Source organism: Colius striatus, chromosome 10 (assembly GCF_028858725.1).
Source record: "Colius striatus isolate bColStr4 chromosome 10, bColStr4.1.hap1, whole genome shotgun sequence".
Lineage (NCBI taxonomy): Eukaryota > Metazoa > Chordata > Aves > Coliiformes > Coliidae > Colius > Colius striatus.
In genome coordinates this window covers 26261508-26285400 of record NC_084768.1, presented here as the reverse complement: position 1 = coordinate 26285400, position 23893 = coordinate 26261508, and the positions used below count along the sequence as shown (strand labels likewise).

At 39.7% G+C, this 23893-nt stretch overlaps 1 protein-coding gene across 1 annotated transcript in view; it reads right to left on the bottom strand.

Moving 5' to 3' along the window:
- RAB3B (RAB3B, member RAS oncogene family) overlaps window positions 1-22785 on the bottom strand; it is a 46714-nt gene extending 23929 nt beyond the window's left edge. Inside the window, exons 1-2 of the mRNA XM_062003418.1 lie at window positions 22765-22785; window positions 16610-16837 (exon numbers count right to left, since the gene is read on the bottom strand). Of these exons, the coding sequence (XP_061859402.1) occupies window positions 16610-16837; window positions 22765-22785 (249 nt within the window). The remainder of the gene's footprint in view (window positions 1-16609; window positions 16838-22764) is intronic.
- Window positions 22786-23893: the final 1108 nt, after the last annotated feature.

The window sequence follows — 23893 nt, the reverse complement described above, 5'->3', positions numbered from 1 at the left end:
GTTTTTCCCAACGCCAGAGTCCCTAAAGCAACTTCACTGGCACTACTGCCAGCTGGACTGCCAACAGTGCAACAAGCATTGCACTCACCTGAGCCACTTTGGGAGAAAGTCTGTCACCTGAGGGCACTCACCAGCTTTCCTTACCTGTGAGCTGCTTCTCCACAGGGGACAGTTTCCTGATCAAGCACAAAGCTTAACCCCAGTGAGGGACTTCAGGGCAAAAAAAGCAGCAGAGCTCCTCTCCTCCTGCTCACAGTACAGGAGGCTCTTGTCTACTTAGAAGAATACTATTTGTATGGCTCACCTTGGTAGCATAGGCTGTGCTTACTCAAGTGCTCTATCAAAAATAGCATGCAGAGATAGCTGTAAAACATCCCACTCTTCTCCTGCAGCAGGCGTGTCTAAAGTGATTATTTGCATACATCACTCAGAGCAGTGGCTATCGGTGACTCTATGGTAGATTATCACTTACTGTTCTTGTACAAATAATGTTTTCATCTCCTTGACAAAGCAGGTATTCTTGGCTAGGTGGAAAACACTTTAGAGTCTAGACATCAGCCAAGTCTTCCAAAAGGAGAGAAGTTGACTTGCTATGACCCAACTTCATTTGCTGGCTGTTGAGAAAGGTTTTTATGTCAACACTGTACTTATACGAAATAAGAGCAGTGGAGATGGTTGTTCTAACTTGTACATTTCAAGTGGAGAATGTTTTTTCAGCATTTGCAAGATCACAACACAGATAAGTTGATGTAACTTTTTGGGAGCACAGGAGGAACAGCTATATCAAGGGGCCAGTCTTGTTCAACATCTTCATCAACGACATGGATGAGGGGTCAGAGTGTACCCTCAGCAAGTTCGCTGATAGCACCAAACTGGGAGCACTGGCTGATTCCCCAGAGGCTGTGCTGCCATTCAGCAGGATCTCGACCAGCTTGAGAGTTGGGCAGAGGGGAACCTCATGAGGTTCAACAAGGACAAGTGCAGAGTCCTGCATCTTGGAAGGAACAACCCCATGCACCAGTATAGGCTGGGGGTCAAACTGCTGAAGAACAGCTCTGCAGAGAGAGACCTGGGAGTCCTGATTGGTAATAAGCTAAATATGAGCCAGCAATGTGTCCTTGTGGCCAAGAAGGCCAATGGCATCCTGGGATGCATCAAGAAGAGTGTGGCCAGCAGGTCAAGAGAGGTTCTGCCCCCCCTCTATTCTGCCCTGGTGAGGCCTCATCTGGAGTCCTGTGTCCAGTTCTGGGCTCCTCAGCTCAAGAGGGACAGGGAAGTGCTGGAGAGAGTCCAGCACAGGGCCACCAAGATGATCGGGGGACTGGAACATCTTTCATATGAGCAAAGGCTGCAGGAACTGGGGCTGTTTAGTCTGGAGAAGAGGAGACTGAGGGGAGATCTTATTTATAAATATCTAAAGGGTGGGTGTCAGGAGGTTGGGGCATCCCTTTTTTCTATAGTAGCTAGCAACAGGACAAGGGGTGATGGGATGAAGCTGGAACACAACAAGTCCCACTTAAACATAAAAAACAACTCTTTCCCTGTTCAGGTGAGGGAGCCCTGGCACAGGCTGCCCAGAGGGGTTGTAGAGGCTCCTTCCTTGGAGGTCTTCAAGACCCACCTTGGAGGTCTTCAAGACCCGTAGGACATGTTCCTATGTGACCTGATCTAGATGAACCTGCTTCTGCAGGGGGGTTGGACTAGATGACCTCTAAAGGTCCCTTCCAACCCCTACCATTCTGTGATTCTGTGATTGCTCTTAGTTACTTTACAAAGAACAGCACTTCATACCTTGGCTGGTTTATATCCACATGATACAGCAGGAGGGCTTCCTACTGGTAACTGAATGTCCACAAGTTTTTAGCCCCAGGTTTCAGATGTTCCATCCAACAATCTGCTTTCTCTTTATATTTTCCACTATGATATTTTGCTTTTTCTCCCTAAGCAACATGTACACAAACATCTAAAACGAACAGGCTCCAGGAAATTAAAAACTAAAGGACCAATTTCTAAACATTGTTCTGAGCTGGGTGCCTAGACCTCCTGCACCATTAGCAGGAGTTCAATATTGCACTTGAACAACCTCCTCCTGAAACTTGTTAGATATGAGAGGTTATTTTGGCACTTTGCCCTTGCAACACAATCTCCTGACCCACAGAAATTTTGCTGGGAAACACCACTGGGTTACCCTCCCTTCCACCACAATGTATGGCAGCTGAAGGCTGCTACTATCCAGCAGCTGGAGGTTTTCACACATTTCAGCATGGAGATGCAAAGGGGTGAGCCCTTAAACTTTATCCTACTGCCAGGTTAGCAGGGCCTTTTTGGTCAGTTGGTTTGTTTTTTTACAGCTTCCAGTATTACTGATTTCCTGAGACAAAGAAATATGCCTATCCTAGCTAGGTATATTCAATGTTTTAATTTGTACTGAGACAAGAATGTGTTGTCAAGCTGCAATCAGAATAATGCATCTCCTCCTGTTCACCAAGGAGTAACCACCGAGAAAAAAAAAATCAAAGTAGTCCAACATATTTTTTCCTGTACTTTTCATGTACGTCACACCAACGTTATGTATCAGCTCTGCTAGAAATTGAAACAGCCTTTCAGGCATACTGGATTGCTTCTCATTAACTTATCCTCATATCAGTAATCAAAATCGATCAACTTAAATCAAATTAATTGTCCATGTGTTCAGTTAAAATGTATACCATATGCTGGCTGAAATACATTTCAAAGCAATGCTGCTGTACATGTAGCTGCAGAAAGCAGGTTCCTAACAGCAACACTGAGTCAATTTCCATTAAAATACTAAGAAAATCTTTGTATAACTGTTTTTTTCCACCAGCTTTGTGTAGCTCCAAAGGAGCAATTAACTGACTTGCTGAAGTTGGTCATTAGTGATGCATCACGGTATGTGCTGCCTCTGTTGGGTCCAACCAAGGGTTAAAGAATTTTCTCTCTGATCAGATAGGACCCCTGAGAAATCACAATTCACCAGGCATTTCAGGAGTTTCAGCTTCCGTAGCATTTGCAAGATTTATATGATGTATTTAGAGTCATCACTTACTCTACCTAAACATCTGTCTGCTGTCAAATTTTCAAGGTATGCTGAGCTAGAATGCACCTGCTTACAATACCAAGTACTTCTTAACACCATTTGTACTACAAGAATGCTCTAAGGCCCTTCATCGTGAAGCCACTGCAGAAAGGTAACTCAGACCGGCCGAGCAGCATCTCCTCCAGCCAGAGGTGCATCTGGCCACAGGAGGATCAGCAGTGAGCATTCACAGCCATGTGGCTGCAGGAATCACCCCCTCAATCAGCACTACGCTTGCCTCCTCCCTATTAGACTGTCTGCTTGGCTTTTCCCCTGGAGACAAAGGGCAGATGGCCCTTCACAGATCTGGGCTTGGATTTATCCCACAGTTGAGCTGCAGGATCGATATCAGGTGTAAGATTACACATTACCACTGTACTTGTGCATCCCGGGGGACTAGGTGAGAGCCGAGCCACCCTGTAGTTCACTCAGTCCTCAGCTTTTCTGCTGCAATTGCTAACAAACCCAGCTGTAGCAGGCTGTCTGAAGTTGGCTGGGAAGTGGACATATATCCCTTTTCTATATTAAATTCATTTCAGTTATTTTAACAGCCCTGTCCTAACTTGATTTGAAACAGCAGGAAGCCTTTGCTTGCCTCTCCACTTTCCTCACTAGATGCCTCAATTTGCAGTTGATGAGACGACTTGTTTTTCTCTCAACCGATCACTGTCATATGCCTACCCAAATGTGTCAAGCAAACAGTATTATAAGAGACTCATAAATGCTCAACCTCTAAGAGGCTTAGGAATGAGAAACATAATTGAGGATTACTGCCAAAGGCAGGAGAGTTGTTTAGGAATTCTGATATGCACCGATTCATCAGATATTCATTTTTTTATGCTAGTTAACCAGAAACAGACAGCTTCAGGAAACAGAAATGCTTCTCTGCCTCTGTGCTCATTCACCATGGGGCAGAGAAGTAACCATGGGGAAGAGAAATCACCAGATCAGAAGCTGCAGTGTTTCAGCACCTGATCCTGAACAGTGCAAGATGCTGATCCAAACAGCCATCATAAATGGGGTTTTTTTTCTGAAATAGATTCAAAATTGCAGTGAAGTACAATTATGTAAAACCTTTACCAACAGGAAACACCTTCCAAACTTGGAAGCCAATCACTAATGAACCAGTCTGTGGTGGAGCTCATTTTCAATATTGTTTCATGTATAAATGAAACACTGAAGCCTCTCCTCTTCCCTCAACTGTACAGCCAAATGTGCAGAACAAATTCCAAAGGCTCTTTTTATGATGTAATGCTCTCAATTTAAAACTTTTTCTTAACCTTATAGGTGTAAATTAAAGGACCTCACCTCTCACAGCTCCCTCCCTCACTAAACAAACTATATATTGTGACTACAAGATGCTCTCTAATCATTCTTGGTCAGAAGTCTTAGAAAACTGTTGTCATCACATACATCAGACAAGTTCTCTCATATAGCACTGTCTGATTTTCTTTGGTCTTCCTATTCACAGAACACTGCACAACCTTCAAGAGGCAGAACCTCTTTCCTTGCACTCAGCTTCAAAACAAAATGCTACTAATTTGGCACTGAGTAGCCCCTCTTCATTGCTTTCTTATAGAGCTCCTACTGGCCACCTGCAGGTAAATCCAGCCTGTATTTAATCTCTACATTTGAAGCAACATTTCTGGTTTATTTTCATACTGGCCTTGACTGCAGTATTTCGGGCACTTGGTACATGAGATGCCAATAATCTGTAAACAGATTTCCCATAAAAATCTGTCGAAAGGTCTTTCAGTGCCTTGGAAAGACACCTGAGAACAGCATTACAGATAACCTGATGGAGGCATTCACTTTGCTGTCCTAATCTAGTTAACCAGCAATCACATTACCTTGCTCCTTCAATACCTCTGGGCTCACTTCAATTCACTTTGGTCTCTCTGAACTTGACACTATTGTATCTGCTGCTGTAAGATGCTCTCCAAGACAGAGTTTGATTTTACAAAGGGCTGAATATTTTCAACTCCTATTTCAGCAATGGAAACATACCTTTGGTCAAAACACATCTAGACTCTGAGTGATCACTGCTGCACTATTAATTAACAATTAGATGCAGGCTTCCACTGAACTGTTTGAATGGAGGTAGGATAGTTAACAAGTATATCCGTTTTCAACGGACGTATCAGTATATCAGCTTTGAACTGCCACATTTGTTAAAGACAAAGCATACATGCACGTAAAAGCATTCTGCACTGATAAGCTAATAGCAAATGACTTCCTTGTGGTTTCCACAAGGAAAACATCTCTTCCCTTTAGTTACTTTTTGCATTCCTCTTGCTATGTCTATAGGAAGTTTCAATAGCACTATCAAGTCAACACAGATATGCAATCTGCATGCATTTAACTTCAAACACAGTATTACTAACTGCTTTCTGAAAGGTAAATGTTTCACAGTACCAAAATAATGAAGACACATAGACTTTCAAGACTCCTTTCTACTTTCAAAATTCAGTTCTCTTCCATAGACAATCAATAAAAATCTCCAAATAGGTTCATAACAACAAAAAAAGTGCCATACTTTGCAATGTAGAGCTGGAGAAAGGAATTATATTACAAGCTGGAAAAGCAGACAGCATGCTGTCATTCATTTTAGTCACTTCCAAGCAATTTCATTTGAATCTGCTGAAGGCAAATTTCAATGTAAAGTATGAAAGCTCAAGATCATCTAGTTACTAAAGATGAATGCCTGTTAAATCTTCAGTTGGGACTATTGCCTTCATTTATAAAAAACACAATTTCCGCTCCAACAACAGAATTAGCATAAGTGCCCTCACAGTCTTGCTCACAGGATCCGCCAGCTATATCTTCTTTCTTATTTCAATCTCAGATTGACGTCAGCAGCATTCACAACCTTTTGAAAACTCATTCTCCAGTTTCTACTTAATTTGATGTCTCAGAGACCATTTATATGACTCATAAAATTTGGTGTTTGAAGCTTCAGGGCACAAAGATGGAAAGAAATCCAAAGGGAAAAAAGATTGTGTTTAATATAGTAAAATAATAGTAAAGAAAAAGAGCCAGAGAAAATATAGTCAGGTGCTATTTTTGGCAAGGGTTGTGTGGTAAAAGAAGCACGATTTTCTCTTTCATTACTCAGTAAAACAAAGAAACACAATTTTCTGTCTTATTCTTTACTCACAGTGAATGAAGAAGTCAGTTATAAAGCAGGGTTAAACACAGAGGATTTTGCAGCAACCTGCAAGAGTTGAGCTATACTTTGGGACCACACATATCTGACTCTGGAAGAAAGCTCCTCTAGAGTCAGAAGTCCCTGCTGGAAGCAACTCCAAATTGCAAGTCTGAATTCAAAGTGCAATCTATGCTAGAAAAAGACTCATTTCTGATCAGCAGATTGGTATCACTGATACCAATATAGATTTCATTCCTGCAACCCCCTGTCCCTTCCTCTGCAGACAAGCAGATTCTCTGGGTGCTCATGTATGGTCTGGGTGAACGGAAGACCATGCAGACAGGGAGATGCATTCCTGACTGCACCTCACAAGGAGACAATCTGCTGCAATGCTTCCACTCTCTCAGATGGTGGTCTCTAGTTTCAAACCTGGGTCTCTGCAAGTCCACCTCTAGTAAAAAATTAACCATCCCTCCTTTTCCGAAAGGAAAACACCAGTTATATGAATCCCTCGAGACTTGACACACTGTCAAATTAACAGTCTTGCTGTTATTAATCAAGAATTTCACAGATGAGATTCTTGAATTAACATGTCATGGGAATCTTTTAATTTAAAAAAATGAAGATCCAGTGAGTCACAACTGAAAAAGTCACTCAGCGTCTCCCTTTGAGAGACTATTTTGAACAAACACTTTATTGAGCAGGCGGATGTTAGCAGGGCACACACGACACACCTGTGCCATAAGGGCAATTAAATCTTTATCAATTTTTTAATATCCTTAAAATAATTAGAAGGGAAAAATCTCCTGCTTCTCATGTTTCCTAGAGTAGTCAGCAAATACAGTAACCTGGATTTACTCTCACCTTCCTTCATTAAAAAAATGTATTTTATAAAGGAATTAAACGCTGCAGCGCTTCTCAGACTTGTAGATGGCAGTTGAAAAAAAGAGCCACATGGCACAGATTCTCACACTATAACCACAAAACAATGACCCCCTCTTCTCTGCCTTTGTATCAGGTAACTCAAAGCAGCTTGTTTTTTTTTTAATCCTCAAACTGACTGCACTGACTCACTCACAGCTGTAGGATAACATAACGTTATACGTCTGGAGGGCACATTCTCAGGCAGGATATAAGGCTGCCGTTCCAGGAACATCTCAGCTGTAGTAAGAGTAATGCATAGATTCGACACCTCTGCCAGAGCAAATAAACCCCTTGTATGCAGTTAGAGAAAAATAAAGCTGTTCATTTCCTTCTGTGTAAGGCCTTGGATTTTGTAAATGATACAGCAGGTGACTACCTTGCCATCACTTAGCAACACCAGGTTTTGACCTATAACTGGAGCTACTGTGCTTCCTGGTCTCCCAGCCATGCAGGGAGGATTTCCACAGCGGTTCCAGATGAGAGAACTGCCACATGATTTTGAGGCAGCAACACAGTGACGCAAATATGCTGTTGTGCCTGAGTTACAGCCAGATTCTGCAAGCACCACTGATTTGGGTGAAATATCCCTTTAAAGTAGTAAACAGAAGACTGAGACCATTTCCAGATTTAGGTGATTGATTACTCAAATCACAGTTTTGCTATGACAGTGGTGTGGATTATTTTTGCTGAATTTGTTCACAGAACAAATCACAGAATCTTAAGGGCTGGAAGCAACCTGAAAAGATCATCTAAGTCCAACCTGACTGCCAGAGCAGGACCACCTAGAGCAGGTCATACAGGAACCAGGTAGGTTTTGAATGTCCCCAGAGAAGGAGACTCCACAACCCATCTGGGCAGTCTCTTGACAGAATAATAATAAGTTCCTATGCATAGTTACACCAGAATTTTAGCAGGAAATAGTAAATAATTTCAAACGTTCCCAAAATCTCAGAATGATGGTGACAGCTTTGAACATGCTACAGTGCAATGGGGCATATGCAGCTCAGAACAGCAGCAAGCACATCACAGAGGCAGAATTTGCCTTGGAAGAGTTCACTTTTCCCTAAATAAATCATTAATCAGCTTAATGAAAGTAAATGATTAATTTTACACTTCTAATTCCCAAAGACTCAGGGTGGACTAAGCAGTTCTTACAAATTTACCCCATTTAATGTCTTTGCAGCAGTGACTTTTCCTGCATTCTATTTTCAAGATGAAGGGCATTCTCATAAAAAAAGATCTATTTTAGCCAGGATAAGGAGCCTTAAACAGGTATGGATTTTCTTAGGAAGATGCTATCTGATTTCATCAGGAGCAAGCCAACGTGCATAACAGAGCCATGAGAAAACTACAGGAAAGTGGTGTAGCCTTACAGAAATGAGTACAGCATCAGGCTAAAATGCACAGGAAGGAAGCAATTCAGCATTTGGTGGTAATTCCAATGGGAATGCATTTTTAGCTTTTCAATAACGTAGGACAGTTTTAGAGTTAAAAAATCCAAACCACATTTGATGGGAGTTATTTCTGTTTCTTCCCTCCAAAGAAAAACCCCCACAAAACCAAAAAAACCTGCAGTCTTTGGTAAAGAACTTTCCATGGACTTATCAAAGCCAACTCACACTAGTCTACCACAATTTGGCACTCTGAGCACTTGCTGCCTTTCAGAAGAGGGAAGGGCTGGGTGCTCAGCAGCAGGCAGCTGAGCGGGATGCAGTTACCATGGCACTCCAACGCTTGGTAACTTCAGAACTGCCATAGTATTATCATCAGTATAAGGACCAAAGGACAGGAAGCAGCAGGTGGATCTTTGCATAAGCATATGCAAAAACAGCATTAGGGTGAATATCCTGCCTCTTAAACTTCGTATGTACAGATCCTCTGTACGTCCTATTTTATCTACAAGAAAAGCAGAGACAAGAGCACCAGATAGACATCAGCAGCATATGTGCACAAACGTATCTCCACACGCTGCTCTCTCTTCATGACTTTGCCCCCTAGCACTGGCACAGATGTCTTTATCAGTTAGTCAGAGTGACTAGCCAGCCAGAACCTGGCTGAGAAAATACCATCATCAAGCTTTCTTTAAGTAATACACAAAGTTTAACCACTGGAGTCTTACACCAAGTGAAGTTATTTCAGTTAATAAAGCACAGCAGCTCATAACATAGTGCATTTATCTGCTCCACTTACACCTGTGCCCCTGAAGTTTTAAACACTCTTGCTGCCTCCTGTTTCAGTTTCTAACAAACTAGGAGCAAAGCAGTGAGTAGCTAGTATATGATTAGCAAAGAAACAGATGTGAGGCAGAATTAGCAAAACTTCAGAGCCTTCCAAACAAGAAAAAAGTGCACAACAGAAGCACAAGGTGATACGTGTGAGCTAGGTAAAACACTTGGCAGCTCCCTTTGGAAGCAGGAATATCTTAGCAACACAGCAAAGCCTGGACTGTGGATACACTAGGATACCTAGGACACACTTTTCGCCCTGACTATAAAATCTAAGGTGCTAAGCTACTATTGAAAGATCTATCTAACACCAAACAGGACTTACACATTTCCCACTTTGCTACTCATTAATATTTGCTGGGCAGCTAGAATGGCTCACCAGAAATCTAGGCTGAGATCAGTCAGTGTTTCCTGGTAAAATGTTACCTTGTTCTGCAGATGGAAGATCCTAATCAGTAAGCCATAGGCCTCCCAGTTCTCCACACTGCAGGAACATGCTGCAATTTTGTCTGGTTTATGATGCTTCCAACCAGCATTTCCTTCTGCCAGCACCACACACCTCTGCAGATATCAACACTGCTGTCACAGGGTTGTCACAACTATACACAGCAGTCAAGTGGATCACTGAGTACACTGTGCTTGCACTGCAGCTTCAGCACAATTTAACCACAACACCCAGGTAAGAGGTCATTTTGGGGAGCTGGTTATTAAACAACAGAACCCCAAAACAACAACAAAACACAAATGACTTGATATTGTGGATAGCTGGAAGGATCATCACTGATTTCCAATAAACCTAAAGGTGCTGTGAGATACTCATATAACCTCCCCTCCACATGACTGAAATCAGCCTTGCCAGCAGAGATACAGCAACTCAGTGTTCAACATCTGGGAGCTTAGTTCATGCTGTTTAATGAATCGGGATGACGTTAAACAGTTAGGCAATGGAACATAAATTACAAAGTACCCACTGCTAAACTCCTGGGTGCTACAGAGTACAATTTCTCACATCTGAAAAACAATTTTGTGGTCTTGGGTTACTGGTTTTATCTCTAAAGTCAGCCACTCAGCCTACTCATAAATGTTGCATAAACATGACATTGCAGTAGACAACACAATGAAGGAAAACTGTAATTGTGAATAAGCTCAACAAATACTTATATTTTCTCATTTAACCAAAAACTTATAACACAGTTTAAGTACATGCTCACTTGAGACAAATACTATGAGAACTCAAATTCCACCCACTCTTTCATCTCTTGATAGACCACGGTGTAACCAAGCGCATTTAAATATAGAATACTTCTAGTCACTATGCAGAAGATAACATTGTGAAAGAAAATCATAGTAAGGATGACTCTGATAAGACAAGGACAACAGGAAAACATTTTGAAACACAAGTCTAAGATCTTATGAAAAGGATTACAAAATATCTGTTCTGAATTTCTGCTGTAAAAAGAAATGCAAAATGTCAGGAGGCCAGCAACCCATTTGTCCTTTCAAAGCTTCACTGCCTTAATACATCAACTGAAGAATTCCCCTTGCAATTTCTCAGGTACAGCTCCTTGTCTAGTTAACATTGACCAATTTTCTCTAGAAAAGGTCCAAACCTTTGAACTATGAGCAGCCGGTAATCTACTAATGCAAATACACTCAATCCTGCTCCTGGACACAGCCTGGTACCTCTGAATGCAATATTGTAACTTCTTTCATTTTATTAAAATGCATAAAACAAGGGCAATTGCTCCATGTACCTAGTGACTCTGCACAGGTGTAGCACAAAAGGAGATACTACACTCTGCAGTGAGAGTAAATCAAATAGAGCACACAGGAATAACACCAGCACTAATGGCTTAGACTGAAGGTGAATTTGGCCTTCATTATCATGTAGACTTATAATGAGATAACAATAGGATTGACGTGATTAACTACAAACAGAAATAAACCTTCCATGTCAACTGTTTAACTGCAAACACAGGAATGCCCCACTCAGCAAGCTTAGGCTGTTTCATATATTCAATAGTGAATGGGATGAAAATTACAACCTGCATGGTTGGTTAATTTTTTATTTCTCTCTCTTCTGCTACTCTTGCAATTCAAAGACCATTCAGAGTCACAGAAGCACCAAGTTCTTCCCAAAGCAGGAGTATTATTACTTGAGATATAACCAAGATCTTGGAATTGAATACAGACATTGTTATTGTATCTCTTCTCTGGTCAAGTATTCTGCATTGTGTCGTAACATCAGAAGTAGTGCTTTATGTCCACTCCCTCTCACCCTTGCCTCTCTTACAAGGATCAACCTATTCTTTTCATTATCATGACTTTGTCCATTTTAGCTCTTTGTCCAAACAGCAAATCAGAGGATTTCACAGCAGCTGTGAAAATACTGAGCAGAATCAGGCCCCATTAGATCTTTAGAGACATCCATCACTATTGCATATATATATATTAATCTACAGAACTTTTATTATCTCTTTTTTTAGAAACAAGCTTTGTCCAAGCATTCAAGTTTGAAGTCTGTGCTTACAAGGAACTTAGTAAAAACACGATGAGAATGAGATGCCAGGGGAATAGATGATTCTCTCATCTGAAATGCATAATTAGCTTTTGGTTAAGTGTGCAATTAACATTAAAGTTTACAATCAAGCATGACAGTTTTCTAATTTTACCTCCTCTAAATAAAAAAAAAAAAAAAACAAGAGAGAAAGAATTTAGTTACCAGTGTTCCTACTTTGAATCTCTTTCCTATGAGGCAAGCTGCACAGTTACATACTGTCATCCAGTCAATGACTGATACAAAAAGCTTTTAAAAACAATCACTGCATATTTGTCTTCTGGACAGCTACACAGCTTGGGTTTTATTTGGGTTTACACTTTTTTTTTGTTTTGTAATGCTAACTGTCACTCAGCATAATTAGCAGTTTTCATATTTCTGTTTGTCAAGATTCCTCCCACAAAAACAGAGCCATGTTGCTTTGCACCCTCTTCCCAGCTGTGCCTGAAAGCTGTAGCATGTTTCTGACATCCACTACAGCTAATCTCAGACCCCTGCAGGTTCCAGCAGTTAAACCATGGAAACATTTTTTGTTAATGGGAAATAAAAAGCTATACTCATCCTAGCAGTTTAAATCTGGTAAGTAACACCTTAAAAGAAAAAGCATACAGCAGTCCAAATACACTGACTCCATCTGAACATCATATCCTTTTTGCCTTTTAACCTGAAGTTAAATTTAACTTTTATTTGCCTTTAAAAAAGGGGGTTGAAAGTAGTTTCAAATGTGACATCAGCTGCTGCAATTAGATGCATTTATTATTAATCACATATATGTTTGTGTAGTATGTGCAACTCAAATGAGACTCCTATCACGTAGGGTGCTATACAAAAGTATAGTGGAAGTGTAATGAAATCCCTCACACAAAGTACACATCATGTGGAGTGCAAAGTGTTGTGAGGGGCAAGTGCTTTGGACTAAACACTACCCAATGACTTTCCATCAGTAAATTTGTATTACTACTCAAAGAGCTCATGGAATTAACCTAGACTGGGCCAGCATAAAGGAACAGAGTTTGTCCTTCAGCAATTAAACCAAATGTTATGATGCTCAAGGGTTCTACTGTTATTATTAGGCATCACAATTAGTACTTACCACCAAGAGACACACAAACACAGAAGAAGGGAAGGAAAAAAGAAATCTCACATTACTCTCAACTAAAACCCTGCTTCCATCTGGATCTGGACAAAGTGGCCTTCTGTAGCTGCTAGGCAACCTGAATGCTGCATTGAGTATTAACTGTATGCATTTGCTAAGAATACAATCATGTTACCTTTGAAATTTATTTATAATAAAGAGCATACCTAGCTGAAAATAGAATAGCTTTCCTTCAGTAATCAGTAATTAGCAACTCTGTGAAAGAAATAATCCACAGGTACACTCCAAATGCAGATATTATGAATTGTCTCCTTACAAATATTTCATAAGGAAAATTATTTATATGAAAGTATTATTCCATTACAAGATGGCAGTGGCATAAAAAAAATCTAAAGCGATATTTGCATTTATGTAGATATTATAATGTCTACATAACATATGAATACATTTACATAAGTAATGCTTTAAATTAGAAATGTTTAAATTATCAAACTTCACCCAACTACAAAATGAACTTTCCCACTAAAGGTCATTTATTCTATTTACATAAAGCACCATTCCTAAACAAGACAGAAAAGACTTGAAATTAAAACACAATCAACTGATCTTGGAGTCCTTTAAAGAAAAAAACAAAGCCTAGAAAACATTACTTCACATAACCCCTCTCTAAACGATTCTACTGTTCTCTTCTTTAGCAGCAGAGATATCACTCTACTTTAAAAACATCATGAATATCTTTGCTATGTCCCTTTCCTCTCAAATTCAAGAGATACTATTTTCAAGTCTTTCCAAAGCAGACAGTTTCCCAAACCGCTGGGTCACCAGCACAACTGATAGGACTCATTAAAATATGTTTGTCTGATTGAGGTGTTAATGCCAACAAAGCAAGAGGCCCACTAATGACATCAAAATTAAATATTGCAGCACTCTTTTTTCATCATTCCATTTGACAACTTATCAAACCTTGATTAACAAATTACAGATTTCCTCAAACTCTGCATAAACACAAAAGCTAGGTCTCTAGCTTAAAATGCTCATCAGTTTCTATGGGAGATAATAACCACCCACATGTAGAAAGTACCACTGATGCTGATCTCTTTGGATTACAGCACAACAGTAGTAACTCCCCCTCGTCACCTTGAGATTCACAAGGCATAAAACAAGGTTATTTGTGCATAGTCCTTGAGCACCTCCAGTCTGTAACAGCTGAATACATCTAAGAGCTCCACAAGCACCCATGAACTGAAAGGGACCTGGCTGTGCAGAGCAGAGAACATCAGAGGTTCCTAGAAGTGCTCCTCTCCAGATTCTATAAAGACAGCTGAAGTCATTAATTTAAAAACTTGCACCTTCTCCTTCCTCATTAGTTTCATATTAGTTTCACATTAAACAAAATTCAGGTAAAACTTGATATAAAGCTTAGGGGAAGTATAATTAAGAAAAAAAACCAACAGAAAATCAGCATAAGTGGAAAGCTGTTAGTCAAAGCAAAGCATTCAATGGAGCCACGGAGTCCCAGACTCACAGAAACACAATGGCAGCTGTAAATCATTTCAAAAAGTAACTGGAAGACAGGTTAGTAAGGAAACTTTTCCTTCCAACACATATGAATGCATGGTTTTGGTATGCTAATGACCCCCACTACTACTACTAACCTGAGGAATACATTGAAATTAGAATCACGGTGTCAGGACAGGCTGGGAGTAAACAAGTTCAAATCCTGGGGTTTTTATAAAGGTAGACATTCACATTTTTGTTAAGGTCCTTAAATCATGACTCACATCAGAGATCCATGCAAGGAGACAGAAATAGAGAAGAAAAGAACACGAGTCACTCTGAAAATTGTCACTGACATGAGCCTTTGGGGGAAAATAAATTTTAAATCAGAAGTGTTGTTTGTAACTCTACTGTTACAGATCCTACAGATAACACTGAGAGATCCACTAAACATCTCTTTTTGTAAGAAGTCTTAAGATTATTAAAGCCTTTTTCTCCCTCAAAGCCTTCAAGCAGATTTAATTAAGATTATTGTTTAATTTGATTTAATCCCAGTATCTTTGCAAAAAAAATACAAATATTTCACAGTGCTTTCTATCTTGCTTTTACACAATTTAGTAGGGAATTTCATGTTCCAAGATTAAGACAAAGTGGATGGAAATAATCTTTAGTTGTTTACGGAGCCTGAAGCACAAACATTCTTATTATCTAAACCCTAAATTAAATCAAACAGTTTGTCAGGTTACCTACAATGGTTTCAACGCCAGAATTTTGCAACATGAAAAGGATCTGTTTTTAAGCAATTTGTTGTACCCTGCACTTAGCAACACAGAAATAAAATTAATCATGTTGTTACAGTAAAAAAAAGAAAAGAGTTGGTCATTTTAGATTCTCACTAATTTATTGGGACTATTCCAGAGTGTCACAATAAATTAAAGAGAATGTGATTACTATAACATTACTTTCAGATGTCATACTTAAGGTAAACTATAAATCAAATCTATATAGCTCAGTTAGAAGACTATGCTCTTAGCTAGGGCAGGATTTGGATAGAAGTGTTTCACAGTTTCAACTCAAGTCTGAACTCTAAGCTTAACTTGTTGGAGAAACCACTAAGTAGATGTCTACTTTGAGTTAGTAAGAGAACTCCTTTTGAAGTGTTTAAGAGATTATTACCCTCATATCTTCTACTTAAGATCTTATCTTTCTATGCAAAATAGAAGAATCTTGCTAACTGGAATTCCAACTGGAGCCTTGTCATACTTTAAGCCTTGTGGTTTAAGCACTGTCAGGATAAATTCCATTTGCACTGTAAGGTTTAAGTCATAATAGAAAGCACCTGCTTTTCATTAAAGGAACATTATGAACTACTGACAATTGCTTAGCTCTGGTCTGCCATTCTGCAGTTCTGGAACTTATGGGGTTTTTTAACTAGGTTAGGATAGGATGTCATTAAAAAAGCTGAAAAGGTCCTGTGACCTTTGAGAAGAAAGGAGAGGGAGCCTCCAGCCTATCTGCACAAGTTCTTTCCCATTTGACTGACAAAGAAGTTGCCTGAGCAGAGTTGGTTTGACCTTTGTTTTTGCCCTGAGGAATCCTGGATGGATGAAGTGAGCTAGTTGGTGCTGCTGAGGGCCTGGTACATGAGTGACAGAAATATACAAGTATCTTATTTGGAGGAAATAAACTGATAGTAGAAGCTACGTGTAAGAATTCACCCACTGAGCACTCACTGAATTTCTTCACCTACTGGTGCTCACTCAAAAAGTGGTGCAAAAGGGCTCCAGAGCAGCTGTGGGGTTGGTGCAGCTTAACAGTACGCTGACTTCTGAGAATGTAGAGCAGCTGCTTTAGACCCAATCAGGAGTCCCACCAGGTGAGCAAGACAGCAATACAAAGAGCACTTACTCAGCTATGCTACAGGGATATAAATTACAGTCACACAACATTCATGAAAACCCAAAAATCTGTATTAATCCAAAACTCTACTTCCCACAAGCTATTTTTTACCATCTTATCTTTGCTGGGATTAATATAAAACATTGTTGAAAATGCTGGCACTTACCCAGATCTGCAGCTTCACCCGCTTGTCATTCCTATAAACAGTTTTCACTTTGAAGTCAATTCCTACTGTGCTAACGAAGGCTGGTGTGAAAGTGTCATCAGCATATCTGAAGAGGAAGGATGTTTTGCCCACGCTGCTGTTGCCAATGATCAGGAGTTTGAACATGTAATCAAAATTTTGATCTGAAGTATCTTTCTGCCTGTATCTGGCATCTGTTACCGAAGCCATCTAAGAAATGACATTGAAAAAGAACAGATTTAAAAGCAGTCCAGCATTTGTTTTCCTTCACTGTGTACCATATGTTTAGCTTATCTCTTTTCTAACGTCCTAACTACTATATCTGCTGAAGAAGGAGGAACACACCTTGAAATTGTCTTTTAAATCCTGCCTTTAAATTTCTATTATCCACTGTATGCTAAGATTTCTCAGCCCAAGAAATACACCTGTTGCACTGCTTTGTGTTTGAAAGAATAACAGATGGCTATTGCAGATTGTTCAAATACTAGTAGGGAAACAGCATACTTTACTCCTGTGGCAAGGTGCCACCTCTGTTGCTCCAGTAAACCGGAATACTGCAACCAGGAACTGAAATCTTTGACAGTGCATCCAATTATGCAATTAATTAAGCAGCCTCCAAGGCAGGTAAACCTAAATAATTCCTTTCATGCCTACTAGGGAAAAAACTGCATTTCTAGCAGTTTATCCTTAGAACGGGTCTGTCCTCAACGTTTACTGAAGAAAACAAAAAGGCAATAGGAGAAAATGAAACACCAATAATTACAGCTGAACATTTTTAATCTATCCAACACCTATCTACTCTCAAGACCGCAAATAAAATAAACAGTATCTGCATAAAACGTGAAGGCTCAGTAGGGCTGCAGGCAGTATTTGGAATTGATAAATTATCCTTTTTCTTATGGGGATGTGAGTTGGGGACATTAGTGGGGTGGAGAGAGGGGAATATACAGCCTCTTGTGACCCTCAACTGGATTCAGAAACCAACAAAACAACTGCAGGATCTCAAATGGAGCTGGAACTCACTCACTGAGCAGCCCTGGCTGCTTTAACCTATGCAATGCAAACATTTTGTGGGAGAAAGCAAAGCCCTGACTTTTCATCTGTTCGTATAGAGTAGATGACAACTACACAGACCAAATCACTACAGAGAGGATAAAAAGAAACTTTACCTTTTAATAGATATACCACCCTTTTAATCACTAATGCTGTTTCAAAATCAAACAAGTAAAGGTCTCGGCTCTGTATAATCAGCCAGAGGGTTGTGCAAACTGACACAATTACAGCACTTCTCATTTGCAGCTACTCGTCCACACTAAGACATGTGCTACTTGTGTGCAGTGTCAGAAAGTACTGACTGAAGACTTAAGTCTCTTCTTTCCCCAGCATCCAAAGAACTATGTTAATTTCCCCCTCAACTCAGATTCATGGGCACCTTTAGGAACAAAACTCTCACCAATGTCTACTCTCACTGTGTGCCCAAATATTTTCCTGCTTCAAAAGCCTCACCTGCACACAGGACTTCACTTACTCACTGAAAAAAAAAACCCAAACTCCAAAATATAGTTCAAATATAGCTGTATTTAAACAGCTATAAACCAAAATGCTTTCCAAAGACAATTTGAATTTAACTTAAATTCCCAATAGAAAGGAAACAAACAAAAACCAACCCAGTTTAAATTTCAGTAAAATATACATGATGGTTTATCTCTGATTAAACACATATAACTATCTCACACAGAAAAGGGCTGGTGCAGCAGACATTTCACTCACAGATTGCAGTAACAAGGACAGTTTCTGAAAAACTTTATCAGTAGCTCAATAGTCAACAGCTGCACTGAATGCAGTAAAATCTTCCCACAAGTGATTCTCTGTAGGATACAACACAATTCTGATACACACTCTTCTGAACTTCAGCTGCTATTTTGTAAGACTACAGTCCTTTGCAAGCACTCCAGAAAACACAAGTACAAATTTTCTTCTCAGCAGTGTATCAGCAAAGGGCTTTCTATCCATGTCTTGTGGCTCATAACAGGAATTTCTAAAATGAGGAATACAACATCCAGCTGACTTGTGTGCACACGCACACGTGTGTGCGCACACACACACACACTTGGGCCAACACACTCACTGCTCTCAGCTCAAATGTTGTAAATCTCAGCTGCAAAAATTATGAATCCAGGTGATTATTTGATTTGTATCATCCACAAGCTGGAAAGCCATCATTAGTTATTTGGGTAATTTATCTTGCTCAGACACACACCCAGCTTCCACAAATGCCATTGAGAACACATCTGCACTTGCTAAAGAAACAATTAAAAGTCTCCACTTCATCATTCCACTCACAGAGGCTTGAAAAAGTGAATGCCCTCATCACTTGACAGCTGGGCATTTAAAGATTCAGAAGCAGACCTTTAACAAAGAAATATTCCACTAATCATACAGGAATCAATATCTTCTTTCTACTCCTGCTTTTGCAGAATCCATCCATGCACTCTAAGCTGATCTTTCAAATGAAACACTGCTGCTTCCATTAACCCCTCTAGATTGCTATAATCAAAAGTGTACCTGGCTACAAATGCAACTTTCAGATCTCAGTTTAAAGAAAGCAATTACAGAATCTGGCCAGCTAGAGCAGCTTTGTTAGAAGCACAATGCAGAAAATAAGATCAAATGATACTTGCACGGAATGTGGGGCTGTTGTCATAGAAGCACAACACTCGCTGGCCTGCGTGTGCCACCGTGCTCTGCTGAAGATGCTGCAGGTCACCTCCCTGAGTCATTAGAGGCAGCATCAGAGCACAAAAATTTTAAAGAAAATTCCATCCCCTTCCTTGAATTTTACTTTTCCCTTTCCCCTCCTCTGGTCAACAGAGTGAAACTGAAAGGATTTTAGTACTAATTACTGACAACTCCTCTGACTGTGGATCATTAAGGAAGCTGCATTTATACATTTATAGGGCAGCCCCTGAATTTGGGCTTGAATGCTGAAGCCAGGAACCAGCAGACCTTTCTCTCAATTCTCCTCCCCTCCCTTCCTCTTCCTCACTTGTTGTCCCACCCCTGCTCCAAGTGCTCTTTCTCTGTGTCAGTCCTGAGGACCACAAAGAAAGATGGTTCGGAGAACAAAGAGATCCCAATTAAAAATAAATCCTCCTACAACTTCTCCTGTTTTTCAAGGCTGTTTTAAAAGTTGGTTCAGTTCCTGATCCAGCACAGCTGAGGGAGCCAAGCAGAGGGGACCAAGTGATGGGAAGCAATGGCAGGTGCTATGCTACTGAGAGAAAGGTCCACAAAAGCACATCTCCTGCAGGCCCTTTGCACCCGGTGGAGATTCAGCCTCAGCAGCAGAGGGGAAAGCTGACCGACTACATGCTGGTGTAGAGCAGCTCCCATCCAACTCATCAGAACAGCCATTGCTGCCAGAGGATTTTATTCCTGCCTTGATGAAAGGATGTTTAGTTGGCAGTATAACTCCCTGCTCTCTGGGTACACAACTAAAACCACTTTTTGCTTAGGATGATTCCAAACACAGCAGCATTGCTGCCTGTTTACAAGCATATGAAGACTAACTAAGGTTCTGTTACAAAAGACAAAGTCAAATAAGACTAGCTTGCCGAGTATAAGAGAAGCTCCTAACTGTTTCCATTTTGACTGCCTTGGAATAATCCTCAAGAAAATACCTATATAGGAAAGCTTTAGCTAGATTACAGAAAACACATTTCACAGAAGAAAAAGCTGCCAATCAGATTGTCCTTGAAAACACTTGAGTATGAGACCCTGCATCTGTAAGTTCTTTGTCTGTGTATCCCACTTCTCTGTATCTAAGAGAGAAGTAATATTGACAACCTGCTTCCCCAATATGCTTCAACAATGGGAACAATGTCTCAAATACATCCACTGCTAGCTAGAGAACAGGCAGTTATGTAGCTATGAGATACCTTACTATTTCCCTGTTGAAGAAAAAGCTTGCGGTGTGAGTTTGTCTTTTATTAGAGAGAGAAAGCACATAGGAGGAGGATTCTACAAATGCTCTGAAGCAATAATATCTTAATCAGAGCTTATTAGCCACTGATGAATATGTTCCTCAGTCGAGGTATCTCTTCAGCCTTTATTTTCAATTTTGGTCTCATTAAGCACAGGGGGAAAAAAAAAAACTTCTATCACCCTAAGATGCAGGGAAACTTGCTTTCAGCATTCACTGAAATGTGTCATATAGATGGCTCCACACAGCTGTGCTATTTAATTTATGATCAACATCATAGTGAAGAATCAAATTGGTTTGTAATGCAACACGAATCAAAGCGTTACTGGTCTTGCAAATCATTAAAAGTGGTTACTGCTGCCCTTGTTCTACAGTATTTCCTGCCTACAGACAACTTCAGGGAAAAGTAGTACATGAACTGTCTAAAGCTGATGGTGTTGGCCAGAAATCAACTGGTATATCTCATCATCCATTTATTTCCAGAAAAATAAAAAACCCATTAACTTCAGGTGTTGCCAATCTTCATGGTTTTGGCTGTGAACTAATGGAAGGATGCTCTTCTCTATCTGCTCATAGACAAGAAACAAGAAATCTAATCATTACTGTGGAAGGTGAGGCATCTCTGAACTAACCCATGGGTTTGCTTAACATACAGACATGGCCATTTCCACATCCCATTCTCTCTCACAACATTGTGAGGGAAGAGTCTCAATTGCTTTTGGAAAAGGGTCTCCTTGTCTGCTATCAGTCACTTCAGGTAACCATGAAACACAGTCATGCTGCTGGAATTTACACTTTGAACTACACACAAAGACATATCTGCCATATCAACTGCTTATGAACCTACATATTCTGTATATTAAAAGTTTTGTGCATTTCTAACTGTAAAAACATCTTTTAAAATTAATCACTGGTTTATTTTTAAAGCCAAAACTGAAATTTACTACATATGTTGTGTTACATAGGACCAGTGACAATTTAAATGTTACTGTTTAACTGTTTCATCATCGTCCACTAGCACACACACATTTCTTTTATTAGGCAGATGAGAAGATGAGGGTGAAGCCACCTTCTATATTTCTAAGAGTCAAAGACCTCATGACAACATGCTGATCCAGACTGGGTCCAGCCTCAGTTTGCATTCTGTGTGTCTAGCAACAGAGCCTCTGCTGTTTATCCTGACATACTATTTTACTGCCTTACAGAGCTATCAGTGTTAAACTATTTCTTTATTTCATAGTCAAAACTTCCTTTTTCTTACTTTCAATTTATTGTTCCTGTTTCCCAGTGCTCAAGGTCAGCCAACAAAGAAAAACTGAGAAAGGAATTAATGACTATCAGTTTAGAACGAATAAGTATTGGCAAGCAACAAGAGAAGGGGCACAGTCAAACATGGCTGTACCTGTTAGACTCCTGGCTATCCACAGGCACTGAGGAGTGGGGAGGGAAAAAAAGAGAGATTACTAGATACATTTATTTAGTAAAAGCAGAAATAATGCAGCCAAATAAAGGTAGAAATTAACAAAAACCCAACACAAACATAGTGCTAAAGTTAATACATTGTGCTAAAGTCAATCAGATAGACATCTGCCAAAGTTCTTAAGGAAACAGACAGCTCTGAGGATGCTAAAAGACTATGGAAACTATTTGGTCAGTTATGTGGTAAGGAAGAAAAAAAAAATGAGCTAAAAGAAAAGATTTCTTCATTTCTAATATTTACAGCTTAGCAGTAATCCATGAGAGACACTACTGACATTCTGTGTAACTTTTTTCAAGAGAGTTGATACCTTGTGGGCTTTTTCCCCCAAAAGTCTTGAAAAGTGCATCTGCTTTAAATATACTTTAGCTCACAAGTTACACATCTATGGCAATTCTCTGTTCATTAATTATAAATAAATTATATTTAATAAATTATAATTAAATTATAATAAATAAATTATAATTAAGTTCTGAATCAGATTTCTATCAAGTAATGTATTTTTTTACAGCCATTGTATGCTGTCCTAAGAATAAAGCTCATAAAGGAAATAAGGCCATGAGCTTAGGGAGTCTTATACGAATGTTAGAACAACAAAAGAGACTTAAGAGAAGCAGAAAACATAGTATGAGCAATTAACACAACTGCTAATATATATTGCAAGCAAGTGATAGTTACCAATTTAGATCTATAATCCATGAGACAGATGGAGGCTTTGCTGTGAGTATATGAATCAAGAGAGTGGCCACACTGTTGAACCTGCGATGTAGAAGCAAAAGGATTACAATGTTTATGGTAAAGATGGATAATGACAATATTATGTAAGATACTAATGGGCAGGAAGGTTAGACTGTGAACACACTGCTGTGTAAAGGTCTGAGCCTCCTTTGCCAAAGGTAAAGAGGAAAGCCCTGTAGAGGACAAAGAGAACAGAAACAGCGTGTGAGTTAGTGCCAGATATCAAGATAACAGCAGGTATTTGGAGCCATCAATTTCAAATGTATTAGAGGGATATTATCTAAGTTAATCTAAAATTAAAGTTCCAGGTAACTCCTACAAGTGGATGCAAAACCTCAGATAGGAATCATTATACCTTTCCTGCAGAAAGGCAGCAAACAAATGGAACCAAGGAACTGCTGAAATACATCTGTATATTGCTTAAAATCCAGGCCAAAGTCTACTGTGCTGCAAAGGCAAATTACAATAGGACATGGAAATATCTGCAACTCCTCCTTACAGTACATTGATATAAAAAGAACTGCCTTAAAGTAATAGTTAGTCCAGATTTAGAGCAGAAAAATGTAACAGAATTTAATCCTCTTTTTCATGGCTAGCACAATCAGAAGGCCAACTTTGTCTCTGGTGCATTTCCTCTCCAGCAAACATGGGCAAACCACCATTTGTCATCTTGACTTGTATTATCTTGCCTTGTGAAGACTGCCAAAACACACAGACAGACTCGGACCTTATGTACACAGTAAGCTGCAGCCACCTATTCAAGGTCAGAACTTGGAACAAACAAGGACAAACCCTTTCCCACGATCCACACAATTGACAATCACCTCATTTGGCAACAAGACAGCACCTTGCTCTTGCCCAAAGTATTGCACATTTTTTGGTATCTGTTATGCTTCCTTCTGTTCTCACACCCCTGCCCTCTGCAACACGCACTTCTTGCAACAGACTCTGGCTTGCACTTCAGTACTTGTCCAGAACTTGATTTTGAGGTGTCATCCAAATAACTTAATCGATGTATCTATAACACAAATAATTCAACAGTGTAATCAGAAAGAAAATGCAGTCTATA